General features: G+C 37.2%; 1 protein-coding gene across 1 annotated transcript in view; it reads right to left on the minus strand.

The window, feature by feature from the left end:
• The window catches only part of LOC134742320 (uncharacterized), a 111,090-nt gene that overhangs the window by 3,846 nt on the left and 90,149 nt on the right, over positions 1-17,095 (minus strand). The window contains exons 8-12 of the mRNA XM_063675370.1: positions 14,006-14,144; positions 11,184-11,428; positions 4,855-5,033; positions 1,545-1,778; positions 190-363 (exon numbers count right to left, since the gene is read on the minus strand). Coding sequence (XP_063531440.1) covers positions 190-363; positions 1,545-1,778; positions 4,855-5,033; positions 11,184-11,428; positions 14,006-14,144 — 971 coding nt within the window. The remainder of the gene's footprint in view (positions 1-189; positions 364-1,544; positions 1,779-4,854; positions 5,034-11,183; positions 11,429-14,005; positions 14,145-17,095) is intronic.

Here is a 17,095-nt window from a genome sequence, read left to right on the forward strand (position 1 = left end):
AAGTTGGTCTCATTACTTATAAAGGTGCATAATTGTCCACCAATAGACGCAAATATGCTGAAATCCTGTCATTTTGGCATGTTATTAGATAAATAGAAAAATATTGTAAAATGTTGTGTAAATTCAGTGTCTAATAAAAGCCTTTATATACAATTATGACATGCATAATGGTTATGTATGTAAACTAACCTGTATATTACAGAAATCAGTGGTGTCTTTCTGTATTCTGTCGAAGTCCTGAATGAGACTGATATCCTTTGCCTTGTCAGGCTCCATGCCCACACTGAATCCAAAGCCGAGGCTGTCCAGGGTGTTCTTGTCATTCCCATTCAAGTGTTCTGTTATTCCGTCAATGGATACATTCTGAAATTAAATTAATAATTTAATACAACATGGTTATATTATATGTTACTCTTACCTAAATGCACAAATATCCTTTTAATTTAATAAAGTTCCTTTTAACACATTAAACGCCGCGCTTTTATATAAATATTCGGGGACAATCTTGCACAGATCGACCTAGCCCCAAACTAAGCAAAGCTTGTACTACGAGTACTAGGCGACGATATATATACGTGTATAGATATATACATAAAAACAACCATATTGTTTTGCATCACTTGTAGAATTAATTTTGGTGTGGCATTGGTTCAATGTCTCCTAAAGTATTTAGACTTCAAATATAAATAAATAAATATCAGGGGACATCTTACACAGATCAACCTAACCCCAAAGCTTGTAATGGCTGCTAGGCGACAATATACATACAAAACACCCATGACTCAGGAACAAATATCTGTGTTCATCACACAAAAAAATGCCCTTACCGGGATTCGAACCCGGGACCATCGGTTTCATAGGCAGGGTCACTACCCACTAGGCCAGACCGATCTAGGATCGACCGATTTAAGTAACTATGTGCAGCTGAGTGTTACACCAGATGGGCTAACTAAATGCTCTCTTTAGAAATCTAAATATGAACTAACTAATTAAGAAAGACTAAACAGTCAAGCTAAGAAATACTAACCAAGATTTTCAATTTATAAAAATGTATCTATATTAAAGCTGATAAGGTAAGTGTCACTGCGCTAAGACAATGTAAATGGTATAGGTATGAGCAGTCAGGATGTCATTATGACTTTCCTGCATGACAATGATATGAATACAACAACAATGAAACAACTGCAGGCTTACTAACTAGAATTCCATTTTGATATCTTATTCCTCTTCATGTTTTCTATTGCATATTATTTCTGTGCCTTCTGCAGCCTGATAGTATATCAAGGACAACTGTTCAATTATAACATGATTAAAATAAAGTAATATTATTAAAAATAGGTAGTTAACATGTCTTGCTATAAAAAGCGTTAAAAATGAAACACATGATGATGTAGTTACATGATGCATTTAACTGCGTCGAAATATCGGAAGCTCATAAATAATACAAAAGGTAATCCCGGTCAATATAAGTATGGTAAAAATGAGTTTGTGGTTGACTTTATACTTTATAACTTAACTGAAATTCAAGTCACAATGCAACTTACATGGTGTCCATTTAACTGATCGCAATTATCCAAGTCTAGCAGCTCAGAGGGCCGCTGAACCACTTCTGTCTCAAACTGTTGAACGTCTAGCTCAATGTCGTCCATTGGCTGTGGCTTGCGCGGAGACTCGGCCAGGAGGACGTCTGTTCCAGCTACTGTGCCGGGCACAAACACCGGGGCGTCTGGGTTGAGGGGGGAGCTGTTCATGTCGACTGAACTGCTTTCCCAGGCAGACTGGAATATTAAATAGTACAAAGCTTAAGTTGAGAGATTGGTGTAGTTTTATTTTGACGACCAGTCTGGCCTAGTGGGTAGTGACCCTGCATGTGAAGCCGATGGTCCTGGGTTCGAATCCTGGAAAGGGCATTTATTTGTGTGATGAACACAAATATTTGTTCCTGAGTCATGGGTGTTTTGTATGTATATTGTCGTCTAGCAGCCAATAGAAGCTTTGGGGTTAGGTTGATCTGTGTAAGATGTCCCCTGATATTATTTATTTATATTTGAAGTCTAAATACTTTAGGAGACATTGAACCAATGCCACACCAAAATTAATTCTACAAGTGATGCAAAACAATAACATCCCATCAAAAACATTACATGTAAAACGTTGCAGGTCTCGCAACGCAGTTCTTCTACTACAAAAAAGTTTTGAGATGTAATGTGAAACCAAGTCGGTTATTTTAGTCAGTGCCAGGGGGTGTTAAAACCGTAACAATATTAGATAACTTTATTTTCTTAACCTTTTGAACGCCAAGCATTGACGTAACTCGACGTGACACCGCAATGAAGCAAAATAAAACCTTAGAGAACAATAGTGATTACAAAACAGGATATCGATATTTTCACTGATTTCGTTTTTGACATACTTAGATTAGAAGAACCACTACACAGGTGTTTTACAATATAATATTAGATAATTCTGGCTTTTAGCTCTACTAAAAACCTTTAAATAACGTATTTAAATATCAAAATGTACTTGTAACTTCCACTCAAATCTCTCAATAATGCCACATTACTACTTGGTGGTGACGTCAGGCATCGGACGTGAAGTGCCGTCATGGGCGCACGGAACACTGATAAGCGCGCGTTACTCAGAGATGTGCAAACCCGTTGTCGATTATTATTACCTACTAATTAGCAAACTGCAGTATCGTTACAATAAAATAAATGCATAAGGGGTTACATTATCACAAAAGGTCAGTACCGTCTTTCAAACCAAGTTGTTTAAATTAAGCACGAAAACAAGTACCGTAACAGCACAAATAGCAGTTATTTTAGCAAAAACAACTCCTATTACAAAATGTATGGGATTAAGCCATATCTATTATTGATGGCGCTAGCGTGTTTGTCGGAACTGCGCGAAACGATTTCTATTAGGAGATTGTTACTTTCATATAATAATATTATTCCTCCATGACTCGGTCACATCACTAGGCGACGTCAAGTGCCGTTTTTGGCGTGGCTAGCTATGCTATTTACTGGGTAAGTCGTATTATAACATAATGTTGTTTTTTTTTAACCTTCTATTCATAGTTGAATTGTAATAAAGTTATACAATAAAGTAGAAGGGCAAAATAAAATAATGCAAATACAAACAAAGAAATATAGTTATTTATTAAAGAGTCTTTGATAAATTAAGTTTGGACGGCAAATGACGTCGGCGGCGTGAGTGGCACAAAATGTCGACGACGTGATTTACCGTCTTTGGCGGTCAAAAGGTTAATACTTATAATGACTTGGCAATGGCACGCGCACGGCTACATACTGACATAAGGATAATTATAAGTCTAGTGATAAGGATAATTCGTCAACTATTTAAAATACATAATCCTAATTTAGCGCTAGCCCTAATGACATGCAGTTTGAGTAATACACATACGAGTACAAGTAAAGCATTGTGTGCGATTACTGCGATTGCCAAGTCATTATATGTATTAAAGAAATAAAGTTATCTAATATTGTTACGGTTTTAACACCCCCTGGCACTGACTAAAATAACCGACTTGGTATCACATTACATCTCAAAACTTTTTTGTAGTAGAAGAACTGCATTGCGAGACTTGCATCTTTTTACATGTAATGTTTTTGATGGGATCTCATCTCTTTTTGTAGGCAGTCCTTCTTTTCGTGTACTCATACCAATACCTTACTCATACGATGTATACACATATAATAATTATACACCTCTTCATTCATACATCGTACAACGTAGTGCACCTATACTTAACCTACTAATTGTAGGAACTGCAAACGTAACTTTGTTTTTGCATATATGTATATAGGATTACAAACTTACTTGTGCAGTTATTAAATCTTTAAAACGTGACTGATATTGCAGTATACGCTGAAAACTAATTCAAATTTGGAGCTTATAGGTCTGCCAGAAGTACCTTAGAATTATAATGATCGTGAGTGTGTCAGTGAGAAAACTAAGGAATTTGGTTGACAAGAAATAATTCTTAAACTGCATGTTCAAGTTACATGTTATTGAGAACATATCTAAATCATGTTATGCTCTATACGTCACTGAAAATTCAGGGCTAGCTTTAGCTATCACAAAATTACAGTATGTTGAAAATGGCCTGAGTGGCTTCGAGAAAAGGATGGTACGGCCGTGCCTCTTTGTTTTGCTCGACTTGGCAGGGGCACTGCCGTGCCCCCAGATTAAATAAGTTTTTAGCAAACAAACAAAAAATTGCTGACTGTACTTTTTTTCCACAGGCAACTAATACTCATCGAAACAATTCGGAAAACCCCAAACACAATTAGGTTTTGTTGTTTTAGGACAGAATTCCTTTGGCCACCTCCTGTCTCTATCATCAGATCAGCTCGATGGTATATTACATTGTCACCCGACTTACATATATATATATATGCAAATTTTCAACTTCAATGGAAGTCGGGAAGTGAGTCAAATTTAACCTGCAAGATTTGACCCATACATACATAGGTACATTGCAAGTTAATAAAAAAAGCTTGTAAAAACAATGCATTGTGTTGTCTTAAACCGTTGGTTGTGAATAGATGGGTAAAATTATCCTTCAAATTTGAGGAATGCGAAAGTAAACTACCTCACTTATCAGTAATTACAAATAAACAGATGACTAACAGCTGAATTCACACAAGTGATGCACATCATGTTTAGTTTTAGTCTTGAAGTTCAATATCGTTGTTGGTATTTCGAATAATTTCTGATTTTTTTTAGGTTACGACGTGTAGTTAACAAACTAACGTACGTATATTTTGGTTAGTTGGTGTTAATGTTTACATGAAGTTATGCAATAGGTGATTTATTTATTATACTCACATTGTCCTGACAGGGCGTCTCTGAGCGCGGCGGCTCGTCCTGGTCGTCTCCGTCAGGCTCGCTGCGCTGTTGCTCCGAGCGCTCGCCTTCTCCCTTGAAGTAGTTCCACTCGTCTTCGGACTCTTCGCCGCTCTCACCTACATTATCCGCCAGGGCACCGTCGATGTGGCTCGCCTCCACTGCGCAACAACAAAACACCACGTTTAAACACAGGCCACTCACCCTCCGACTAATCAACAGGTGACACACCCTCGTCTGCCAAGAAAACACATTCTATAATATCCGCATTCCGCTCAGTTTGACATATATAACAAGAGAACAGCGACGCGCCGATACCGGCGCTTTATAATAAACACTGACGAACGTAGGATGTAGCGTAATGACCAACACAACGATAATTTACCGGTCGAAATTTCAAACTCGGGACATTCGCGGACGCCATTTCGAGAACGGCCTGTTGAGGTTGAGACACGCCCGTAATCCTAGTCTACATTTTAAATACGTGAAGGAGTCTGTAATAATCCTGGGTGAAACGACGACCGAGGGATGCGCCTTCAGGCGAACCGATCTATTTCCAGAACACCGCTCCGCATGAATCAACACAGAAATAACCTTTCACGAGCGGATCGGTATGTGAAAGTAATTAACAACTTATAAAAATCACGTACCGTAAACGGTAATTTCACTGCACAGATTAGTATCTCCACTACACTGTCGGTGTAATATTCGAGTTGTAAGCGAGCAAGAAAGTATGGACAAAAGCCGGTCACAATAGTCGAGCCGAGCGGCCGTCAAAACACAGACCCAACGCGCGTTCAATGAGCGACTGACTGTGGGAGAGGGAGAGGAGGGCGCGGGGAAGGGATGGCGAACACGCGGCCGCGGCAGAGGGGGGCGCGCATCGCATCCAGGGACGGGGATGCCGTATCAATTCGTATTATAAAGTAATAAATAATAATACAAGTTCTCTCTTTGGGGCATAGGGTTTACTTGTTACTTTATCACGGAAGTATTTCACAATAAAATTAAACATTATTATTTGGTAGGTATCACTAGCAGCGATTAGTAAAATTACTAGACCTTGTTTTTATCCCAGATAGGTACTAAACATGACAGTTGTATCTAAACAATATCCCAGAGTATGTGCGGAAAGAGAAGAGCCGTGGAATGTATTGGTGGGCCAATGGGGTTGCCGGTCCAAAGAGGATATAATATTATAGAGCGGTACTGTCATAGTAAATTTTGTAACCACAGTAAATTCACTGCCATCTATCGACACACTTTAAAACTAAAAATGAAGATTTATAAAATACGATAAAATGTATTTAAATATGGATAAATGAGAGTAGGCCAAAGGTAGTAGCGACATCTAATCGAGAATCAAATTTTCTCAAACATGCTATGTGATATTGATATTACGTTCTTTATATTAGGCTGGGAAGTATCACGTCTCCGGCGCGGCTAGACGAGGGGCCTGTAATGAAATTTCATACAAAGTTGCAGGCCTAGGCCGGGAAGTGGCTCTTTTCTAATTTCCATTTCACATATATTTGTGACACAGCATCATGGCATTCAGCAAAAAAAAAAACTATAACCAATATTTGCTTATTCGGAATACCATTCTGCCAATACCCCTTTAAAAAACTAACAATAAACGATAATTAATATATAGTTGGTTAAGCAAATCTTGTCAGTAAATAAGAACAAAAAAACTATACTCATCCTTTTCTTTTGGGTGCTAGAACTAGTGTAAGACAAAGATAGTATGATTATCTCCGTCTATGTTTGAAATGAGACAGTCCTTTGACAAACTATATTTCATTTAAATATTAGCGGTAAAAATTTCTACTCAAACACGCGTAGGTATTTTTTTAATTAAAGGAGCCAAATCTCTATGTATAAAAAGATGAAAAGTGTCCATCAAAAAACAGTAATTAGGCGGCGCCACCATACACCGAAATACTACCAAAAACAACCTACGTAATTTGGTCGGGTTATTTGTTGGTTCATGTTATACTCATGTCTACAAGCTACTTGCCCTGTCATGGCCCTGTCAGCTCCTAGAATTGTGTCAAATTTTTGTTTTTTTAATGCCCTGGATGCCAGCCCTTCAAGCTAAATCTCATAGAAAAAGGGGCAAGCTATGATGGCGCCATCTCTGCAAACCTTTGACAGTTGCCAACCCCATTTCGCGCCTCTTTCTACTGACAAGATTTTCTTGACCAACTATAACTAATATTATAAAACCGGCCAAGTGCGAGTCGGACTCGCGCACAGTGGCGTAACTAGAGGAGGGGGGGGGGGGGGCAGAGGGTGCAAGTGCCCCGGGCGCCATCCAAGGGAGGGCGCCAAAATGAGCAAAAGGCAGCAGCAGGGAAACTTATGACAGTCGTCATGGGGCGCAAATTTGGTGACTGCCCCGGGCGCCATATCCTCTAGCTACGCCCCTGCTCGCGCACGAAGGGTTCCGTACCATTACGCAAAAAACGACAAAAAAAAACACGTTTGTTGTATGGGATCCCCACTTAAATATTTATATTATTCTGTTTTTAGTATTTGTTGTTATAGCGGCAACAAAAATACATCATCTGTGAAAATTTCAACTGTCTAGCTATCGCGGTTCATGAGATACAGCCTGGTGACAGACGGACAGACAGACAGACAGCGGAATCTTAGTAATAGGGTCCCGTTTTTACCCTTTGGGTACGGAACCCTAATAAAAACCACCCCAATGTTGCTCCGGCATAACAACTTATAACTACCTATACAATGACATATAGTATTAAGTAGGTACTTACCTATTCTATCGGATAGGCCAGGAAAATCGATATGCATATGTGCCATTCTCAATCAAAAGGGTACTTATTGTCGGTTGTCAATAAGGCGCTATTTCCATATAGCTTGAATTGGAAATCAACCTTATCGACAACCGACAATGTGGTGGTGGAAAACGTCACATTTATGCACACCGATTTCAACTTCTGAATGACTTGAAAAACAAAACTAGGTACAATATAGGTAATCGTCGTTCTAAAATACTCAAACCGTATTTTTTTTTATTGGACAATTACTTTAAGAAACTGCTAGAAAATAAACAATAGCCAATTTTAGATAAATTATATTTCGGTACTTATAAATGACAACAAATTATACTCTGGCAAACCTACTTTGCCAGTAGAAAAAGGCGCGAAATTCAAATTTTCTATAGGAGGACAACCCCTTCGCGCCTATATTTTTTTTTAATTTGCCACATTTTTCTACTGACGGAAATGGCTTGCCTAACTATAGCTAAAATGTAAAACTGAAAAAATAATAATACTACAGTATAGGTACAGTACCGACCAACAATATATAGGTAATATATCATCGCCATGTTTTTACATAACTTTTTTTATTTTATATTTTAAGTATATATAGTTATTTATTTTAAGATACTAAGAAAATTATTTGATTACATTAAACCACAATACAGAAATACAATGTCAAAAATTATACAAATATTAATAAATACCTAAAATGTAAAAAAATCTACATACAATTTCATCAACAATACCTAATATATTTTAATATACAAAAAAATAAAAAAATAAACACACAAATACAAAACAAAACACAAAGCAGTAAGCAACAGTCAGTCAAAAATCCCACCCCGCGTCATCCCCGGCGCAAAGGTGCCCAAAACGCTCGCCGCATTATTTTAAGTAAGTTCCATTCCACCTCACTACTTTAGGTAGTCTAGTAGTAGTCCTTTGTGCGAGCGATAAGAAAAATTGGTCTCATGTTATCATAGACATAGTATATACAAGTAATGGTTTTTTCATAGAGGTTTTTTTTTTAAATATATAGTTAACTTATTAGGGTTCCGGACCAAAAAGGTTTTTTTTTAGAGCTTTTTTAGTAATGTGCTGAGTCTCCTATTGTAATTCACAGTATTTCATTGCAGTAAAATTCATAATAATTATATATTACTTGTATAAAATGACTAGTAAAATATGCAGTCTACAAACTAAATTATATTGTTTACTCTATAGATGTTCATAAAAAAAACACAAAGGTGATGTACAGGCCGGTACTGTAGATTGTCTACTTATATATCTCCAGGATCATTAGCAATTTCATTGTCCACAAATTTCTAAAAATTCTAAATCATTCTTTGCAAGTTCGGCACATAAATAGTGTGTAAATAGTTTTGTCAATTTCAGTTTAATAATAGCTTGTCCTTTTAAGGTAAAACTTTTGAAAGTATCGGCATAATTTAAAAAAAGATAATCATGTTTATCCAAGACGCCTTGTAGCAAATTATTTCTTAAATTCTTTAGGTTCCAGATGCTTCGTAGTATTTTTATTAGAAGCATCGCTACTTCGTCTGCTAGTCCCACACTGCACTTTTCAACGTGATCTAAATTTGCAAGTTCAGCACAGGTAAATATTCTTGCCAATTCTAATTTAAGCACAGCTTGTCTCCGAGGGGTAATCCTTTTAAACTATCCGCGTAATCTAAAAAAAGATAATCAATTTTGTCCAACTTGGTACTTTCATTTTTCAGACCATTATACTCATGGTTGTTTATGCTGCTGGTTTTAATTTCAATATCCTGGGGTTCTTTTTCATCTTGTGTATTTGTATTCGACGGTGTATATAAACAGATATTAGGTAAAAATTTAAGATCGGAAAAAGCGCAGAATTTAAAGAAAACCCGCTAGCAAAAGTATGAGCAAAGATAGATATAACTCCGTAATAGATGGATACAGTCTAAGGAAAAAACGGGCCTCGAAAATTTGATTCTCGATCAGAGGGCGCCACTAGTTTTGGCCTACTCTCGTATAATGGGCGTTGACGGTTTCGTTTGTTATTTATAATTTTAACGCATATCAGTGAAAGAACATGGGTCAAAGTCATATAAAAATAATTAATGCAAATAAAAAAAATCATTTATCCATATTTAAATACATTTTAACGTATTTTTATAAATCTTCATTTTTAGTTTTAAAGTATGTCGATAGATGGCAGTGAATTTACAGCGGTTACAAAATTTACTATGACAGTACCGCTCTATCTTATTATATCCTCTTTGGTATGAGTCTACATCCGGCATATATAATTATTGTTAAGTATATGTAAGTGAAGAAAAAGATAATCTCAGTGTCATGACTCGAAAGAGTGCAAACTTCTTCTTCTTCTTTGAATTAAGTCGGGGTACGGTAGCTAAATAAATCATCTTGTTGTAATACACTCTAAAAAATGAAGACCAACTAAGAGCCGTTTTCTCTTAGTTGACGTTAAGTTAATGACAACAATTACGATCTTATATAAATCAAAGAAAGCTGATTACTTAAAACAATAAGTGTATCTGTGATTGAACTATTTAATAAAGTAGGTATTTAATAATCCTAACAATTGTATACCTTGCATTGCATCTAATATTAACTTGTTGGCATTATTATGTAACGTAGGTTGATTCAATAAATATCAAACGCTTAGTTGATCTTGCTAGGATCAATTAGTTTAGAATTACCTTATTTAATGTGTCTAAGTCCTTGTTTGTAAGGCTCATATGGAATCAAGATGCTTGATTACCACTATCAAAGTATTGATAGGGCCAAACAATTTTTTTTAGAGTGTATGTACCTAAACTTAAGTGTGGGTGGAAGACGTAACATAATATAAGCAGAGCAAATAGAGCAATATAAAGCAAACAAGACAAGTGATAACATTTGAGTTGTGATACACTCTACCAGACTTACCTTGTATGAAATGCATTGAAAGTGAGCGTGACGTACACGGGCATAACATAAATAATTGACAAATGGTAAAACAAACGCTATTTAGATGTTTAAACAAATAAAACTCAAAAAGAAGATTCTACGGATTTTCTGGCAATCCTCGTCAATTCAACAATGAAACCACCAAAACAATTAGAGGAGAAAGACCTAAAGGAAGAAGCCCAATGAACACCGCACTCAACAACAGAGTTTATCCTCAGGAACAGATGGAGGAACATACCTAGTTCAAGAAATAGTAATTTCCTGGTGCAGGGTCACGGCCCTCAGTATTTGACGAAATCAAAGAAATCTATCGTGAAATGATAGCTTTTTTATAAATATTTTGTTCAAATATAGAGGTCATTGACAATACTGAGATGTCGTTAGTCTTCTTAACAAATCGAAGTCCCTAAACGAGTTATATACCTATTTTCGTACCACCTTTGCCGTTCGGAACTTCGGGGAAGTGTCACTATTCCACCAACGACGGTGTTCCGCTCCAAGTTACCTACACCACATTTTAAATTAACTATATGATATAGTTAAATTGCACCATATTTCACGTACCTGTGTGAGCTGGAGGTGTCGGCGGCGCGACGTGGTTCCTGGCCTCCGCGTCCAGATCGTCCGCGTCGACCGCGGTCTCCGGACCGAGGTCCTCACTGTCACTGTCTGAGTTGTCGACGCCGTTGTCGGCCAGCTCGCCCTCGGGCTCGCCGCACTCCGCCGCCGCGCCGTCCATGCCGTGGTGCTTGGCGTCCGCGTCCACCGCAAAGGGCGGCAGCGACGCGTTCACCAACGCGTTGTCCAGCCTGAATATGATTATTGAGATGAGTGGATTCAACAATTACATGAATCACAGTGTAAATAGACTGACGCCCACGGGTATGCACGGGGAGCAACATCTTTGTTCAGGCAGCGGAACAGTTTCCAACATACTTTAGCCTTATGTGACGATGATCGTTTAAATGGAATGATTAGCACCGACTTTGGTTTTATGACTCAATGACGCATAGGCAACTTTATCTTATGTACAGTCAGCAATACTATTCGCTTAGCACCTTTGCATTCAAACTTCTATGCAGGGGAGGTACCTTTGCCCTGCAGCTGACTGTACTATTAGGTTACCAATGGCGAGGTGTCCACTGGTCTACTTATGTTTTGAGTTGTTTACATTCCGGTCCAACCATTTTCTCGTATCTTTGAAATGGGGCGCCTGTTTATTTTAAAATATTTTAATTCCGGTCGAATAATCTGCGATCTGCGTAAGTAGGTGTAGGTATCCGGAATAAAGGGTCTAGCAGGCTAAGCGAACAAGAAGTGCCCCCAACGACGGATTTGGTCATTCTTTCAGGTGGTGTACTGGCAGGACCTAAGAACACTACGCTTAATATCAGTCCTCGATCTTCTTTTGTTTTCATCAGCGTATCATTGAGTGTCATATTTTGTAAACTGTTCAAGTTAGATGAATTATATCTGACAATAATAAAATAGACTACAAAATGCATATTTTTAACTTGCATCATGTCCTTATACTTCATTATAAAAAAAAAAACATTTTATTTTTTACTTTTCGCGGGTACCTACAAAAAAATATGCATGAGTAGCCACTAATACCCACTACATACATATATAAAAATATTTGCATAAATCTTCGTGCGTCATGTCAAAAAAAAAACATTATCGAACAAGTAGTTACTAGCATATATAAAGAAAGTACCAGTGCAGTGTGAAGATAAGTTGGTATTTAGGTATACAATCTCGTCTAATAAACCTATTTATAATGCATCGACGATGACATGTCAACATTGATAACATTTGACAAATAATATTATCACTTTTTTTTGCATTTTGTGTTGCAAAATGGATAACATTAAGTGTCATTTTTGTGAAAAAACATTAAAAAATATGGATGGGAAGAAAAAACGCATAAAAACTGGGCAAGAGGCTGATTTAAATGCAAAAAACAAATGCAGATAATATTATTTGTCAAATGTTATCAATGTTGACATGTCATCGTCGATGCATTATAAATAGGTTTATTAGACGGGATTGTATACCTAAATACCAACTTATCTTCACACTGCACTAGTACTTTCTTTATATATGCTAGTAACTACATGTTCGATAATGTTTTTTTTTTTTTTGACATGACGCACGAAGATTTATGCAAATATTTTTATATGTGTATGTAGTGGTTATTAGTGGCTACTCATGCATATTTTTTTGTAGGTGTACCCTCCGCGAAAAGTAAAAAAAAATTAAAAGATATTTTTTATATAATGAAGTATAAGGACATGATGCAAGTTAAACATATACATTTTGTAGTCTATTTTATTATTGTCAAATATAATTTTGTTTGGTTCATCTAACTTGAACAGTTTACAAAATATGACACTTTCAATGATACGCTGATTATTTTACATTATCCTGAATAACTCGAAAACAAAAGAAGATCGAGGACTGATATTAAGCGTAGTGTTCTTAGATCCTGCCAGTACACCACCTGAAAGAATGACGAAATCCGTCGTTGGGGGCACTTCTTGTTCGCTTAGCCTGCTAGACCCTTTAAATTGTTTAATCCCGTACGGATTACAAAGTGTATCAGACTGAAATAATAATATAATAATGATGAAGAGAAGATCGGATTAAGGGGCTGGACCGAAAAACCCTGTTTACCAACTGGAAATTAGTGTATTTTTTTAGCATAAGGGAATCATTATTATATTATCACAGCTATCACACATAGATCGATCAACTTATTTAGCATCCGGCTTAATTATTCCAGTTTTCCACATTTTTGTGCTAACGGGTAACAGAACAGGACTCTTGTTGTTCTTATCTTTAGTGTCGGACTCCACATCGATGACTCACACAAGATTAACTTAAGCGCCTCGGCCGATGCTGATATAATATAATAAATATTTAAGATCGTGCGTGGACTCTCAATTTAGTTTAAAAGTTAGGCAGGCAACCGATATTTTCAAGGTCGTCTGGTTTTGTTGATTTCGTTATTGAGAGAATGGTATAGTAACCTACGCAAAAACTGGTAATTTTATCCGTAGGTGCGTTTTGATTGCTTAATTATCAAATGCCAAACTTTTTGTGAAAAGCTGGATATTGGAGATATGTACTTGTACAAGAATCTGGGTTGGATATTTCTGGAGAAGCATCTTTTATTTGGCATCAATTATTCCTCCGATTGTGACGGTTCTTTCAAGAATTTCTAGGGAATCTTGAATTGGTGCGTGATCGGGATTCGACCATAATCGAAGTGCATCTATATATATATATGCTCTTTATACTTATACCTTCAACAGTTAAATCCTAACTGACGATCGGCCAAACCCTGGCTTATATTCTGTGAACAATAAACATTATACAGTTACCCAAGATCCATGGGCGGGCGGTTGTCGGCGGCGATGTCGCGCGGGTCCTTCAGGAACACCACGATTATAGAGATGTTGTCGCAGGAGCCCTGCCTTTTCGCCTGCACTATCAGCCGCTTCGTCACTGCCTTCAAGTCATCTGGGGACAACGACGGTCATTCAGTACGGAGTCATTAACACATCACAATTAGATATGAGTCATGGCAATCTAGTGTGAAACTTTAGGAGAGCTCTCAATGAACGGACAGACTAGTGATTAATTTCAAAAATACGAGATATCTAGATAGCTAGCAAAGTACCGGTTCAAAAATATTCATAGTAACTTTCGTTATTTGCTATATTATGAAAAATACTCCCTGTATCGAAACGATTTCTGTAGGCACGTAACTTTAATATGAGTTTTGATTCTTAAAAGTAATGGCTTATATAGTACAACATGGGATAAGGATGTTTAAGATTTAAAACATAAAAAAAGAAATGATTGCAGAATAAACATTATTCTTGGAAAGTAGAATCCATTATTACCGACTACAGCACACAACGCAACCAACTTAAATATTGAGCTCTTACGCTGATAATCGCATTCCTTCGTAACATGCATAATATGAAGGTAGGATTACGTTCACTTTTTTAATGAGCTAAAATACTTAATCTAAATTCCAACATTGCTACGAACAGCAGCACCATCTTGATAATGTTGAGATAATTAAGGCACGAGGCAATTATCTGAATTTCTAATCTAATTCTGTTTTTGCATGTTTAAAAAGCCTGATGTCTGGTGTATTTTTTTAATATACAGCACGAAATTAAGAATAAAGAAAAAATATTTAGCGCTAAGAATGGAATATAATGTTGTGAGTAGAATTACAGCCGCACAAATAAGTAGAGCTCCAAGTACAGTCGTAAGGCGTCCTGAATTTCTCAAGTCTATTATCATAGCTAAAATATCAGTGTGTCATCCTGCACCAAGGTGTTGCAAAGTCTATTATGTTCGCAATTTGTTGCAGCACAATGGCGAATGGCTGGGACGGATATGGAGCAATTCGAATGGTCACAAATCTGAGGAGCTATTCGACTTTGCTTAATGATATCCTGCGAAAACCATATTTTTTTTAGGTTGGTCTATCATGACATTAGCCAATTTCTATTTTACTCGTTATAGCTTCGGTTATCGGTTTAATTATCAGAATATTTCTACGGGCGGTGATATCGTTACTAAACTTTTCACATAAGCGGGCTAAGTGGCCACATATGTATAGTTAATAAATTAATAATGACTGACGTATTTTATTTTTTGATGTGAGAGGCTGCTGGCGTGGTGACATTAATATGGCTTGTTTGAAGAAAATCCTTGAATATAATGGAAAGTTTGAGAGATTGCAGACATGACAGTGTTGTAAACTAGCTATGTCACGAGCTGTCATAAAACTATGAATATTTGCGCCCTCGCATATATGCAAGGATGTCCTTGTTGTGTCTCGCGGTGAGTCAGCGCACCGCTATTGTGCCCCTTCTGTAAGTACGTAATGCGCCTTGGGTGTCGGAGCCCGTTATCCTCGTTTATATAATTTTCGCATCTGTTTACTGCCTAGATTTTAGCAGTCACCGTTATTCAAAATGTGGACTGTGAAGCTACATTTCGTAATTGCATTTTAACCTTTTCTGTCAGACAATAAGAGATACTTGAAATGTTTTTCATTTTTACACAAACGGTAAGGAATAAAACAACTGTCGTTTCATTTTTAAAGCTTGCTTAAGCATCATAGAAATGAACAGATTGTCTACAATGCTAAATATTAAAGAAGTCCATTCTGAAATTTCTCAACAATAGGTAGAGCACTAGCGCATACCGCGAATGATTTCTTAAAAACATCGCGAAGGAAATGGGTCAATGAAAGCAAGCCGAGCACAGTAAAGACACCAGTGTACAAGAACAGCCGGAAGTTTTTTTTTACAAAAAGTTACTTAAGTAATAAGGAATGCAAACAAAGCAATACATTTAAAGTGGGTCCTATTAATAAAGATGTAATATAAATCATCTCATTGTCTAATCTGAATGTATTCTTTGTATGTTATTACATTAACTCACATGAAGTCACATGTAGTCACATGAAGGGCGGCTATCGATCCTAAACGACTAGAGTGCTGGCGTTGAGCCCCGACGACGTTCTATGAATTCGCAAGAAACAATGTTGATTAAACTCGACGAGGCCCAATTGGGCACGCCCGACACCCGAGCTTGGTAATATATTCATCAGTTGCGTGGAATATGCACGTTATGATACTGGGCAATAACGTCATACCTAATAGCGTTAACTGGAGGTGCGCTGAAAATTATTGGGCTAATTGGCTGTGTTGTCGCATGACCTGAAGACACGCCCTGTAGGGAGCGTCTAGTTGCCTCTGTTGATAGAATAATAATTAGCACTAATTAACTAATTCGCGAGAAGTTTTCAAAATACAAGAATATTAAAATTAAACGTCTTGGCAAAGGTTAAGTCAGAAATTCGATAATTTAAAAAAATATAGAATAGACATCTTTTAGGTAAGCATGATCCATCCTAGACTGCATCGGCACTTACCACTAGGTGAGATTGCGGTCAAATGCTTGCCTTTTTGTAATAAAAAAAATTTTTTTTTTTTCGAAGGTTGATAAACAAACTAGTGTTGAAAAGACAATGCCAAACCAGCCTCAACCTCTTGCCACTTTTATAGCCGAAGCATGAACGCCATCTCTGCGCAACTCCTTTGAAATAATTAACGAAACAAAAAATAATTTGTTAAGCACAAACCCTGATTAAACCTTTATACTTATTATGTTATTCAACGTAGGTAAGTATATTAACTTAATGTTGTAGGGCTCTCTGCAATAAAACCTGTCTAATTAGGGAGTGCCTCATAACTCTATGTCTAAGTAACTTTGTTGCAAAAAGTAAAGGTTCATGTGTGTAGTCCGGTGACACCGAAGAGCATGTACTCCGACAGCACACGCCTTGACTTTGCTCGCTATTTCGGGGCGCGGCCGCCGTGTCGCCGCCCTTGCTTTTTACCCTGTTTGGTCTGGCTCGCGGCCAACCGCGCCCCGTTGTG

This window comes from Cydia strobilella, chromosome 6 (genome assembly GCF_947568885.1).
Source record: "Cydia strobilella chromosome 6, ilCydStro3.1, whole genome shotgun sequence".
Classification (NCBI taxonomy): domain Eukaryota; kingdom Metazoa; phylum Arthropoda; class Insecta; order Lepidoptera; family Tortricidae; genus Cydia; species Cydia strobilella.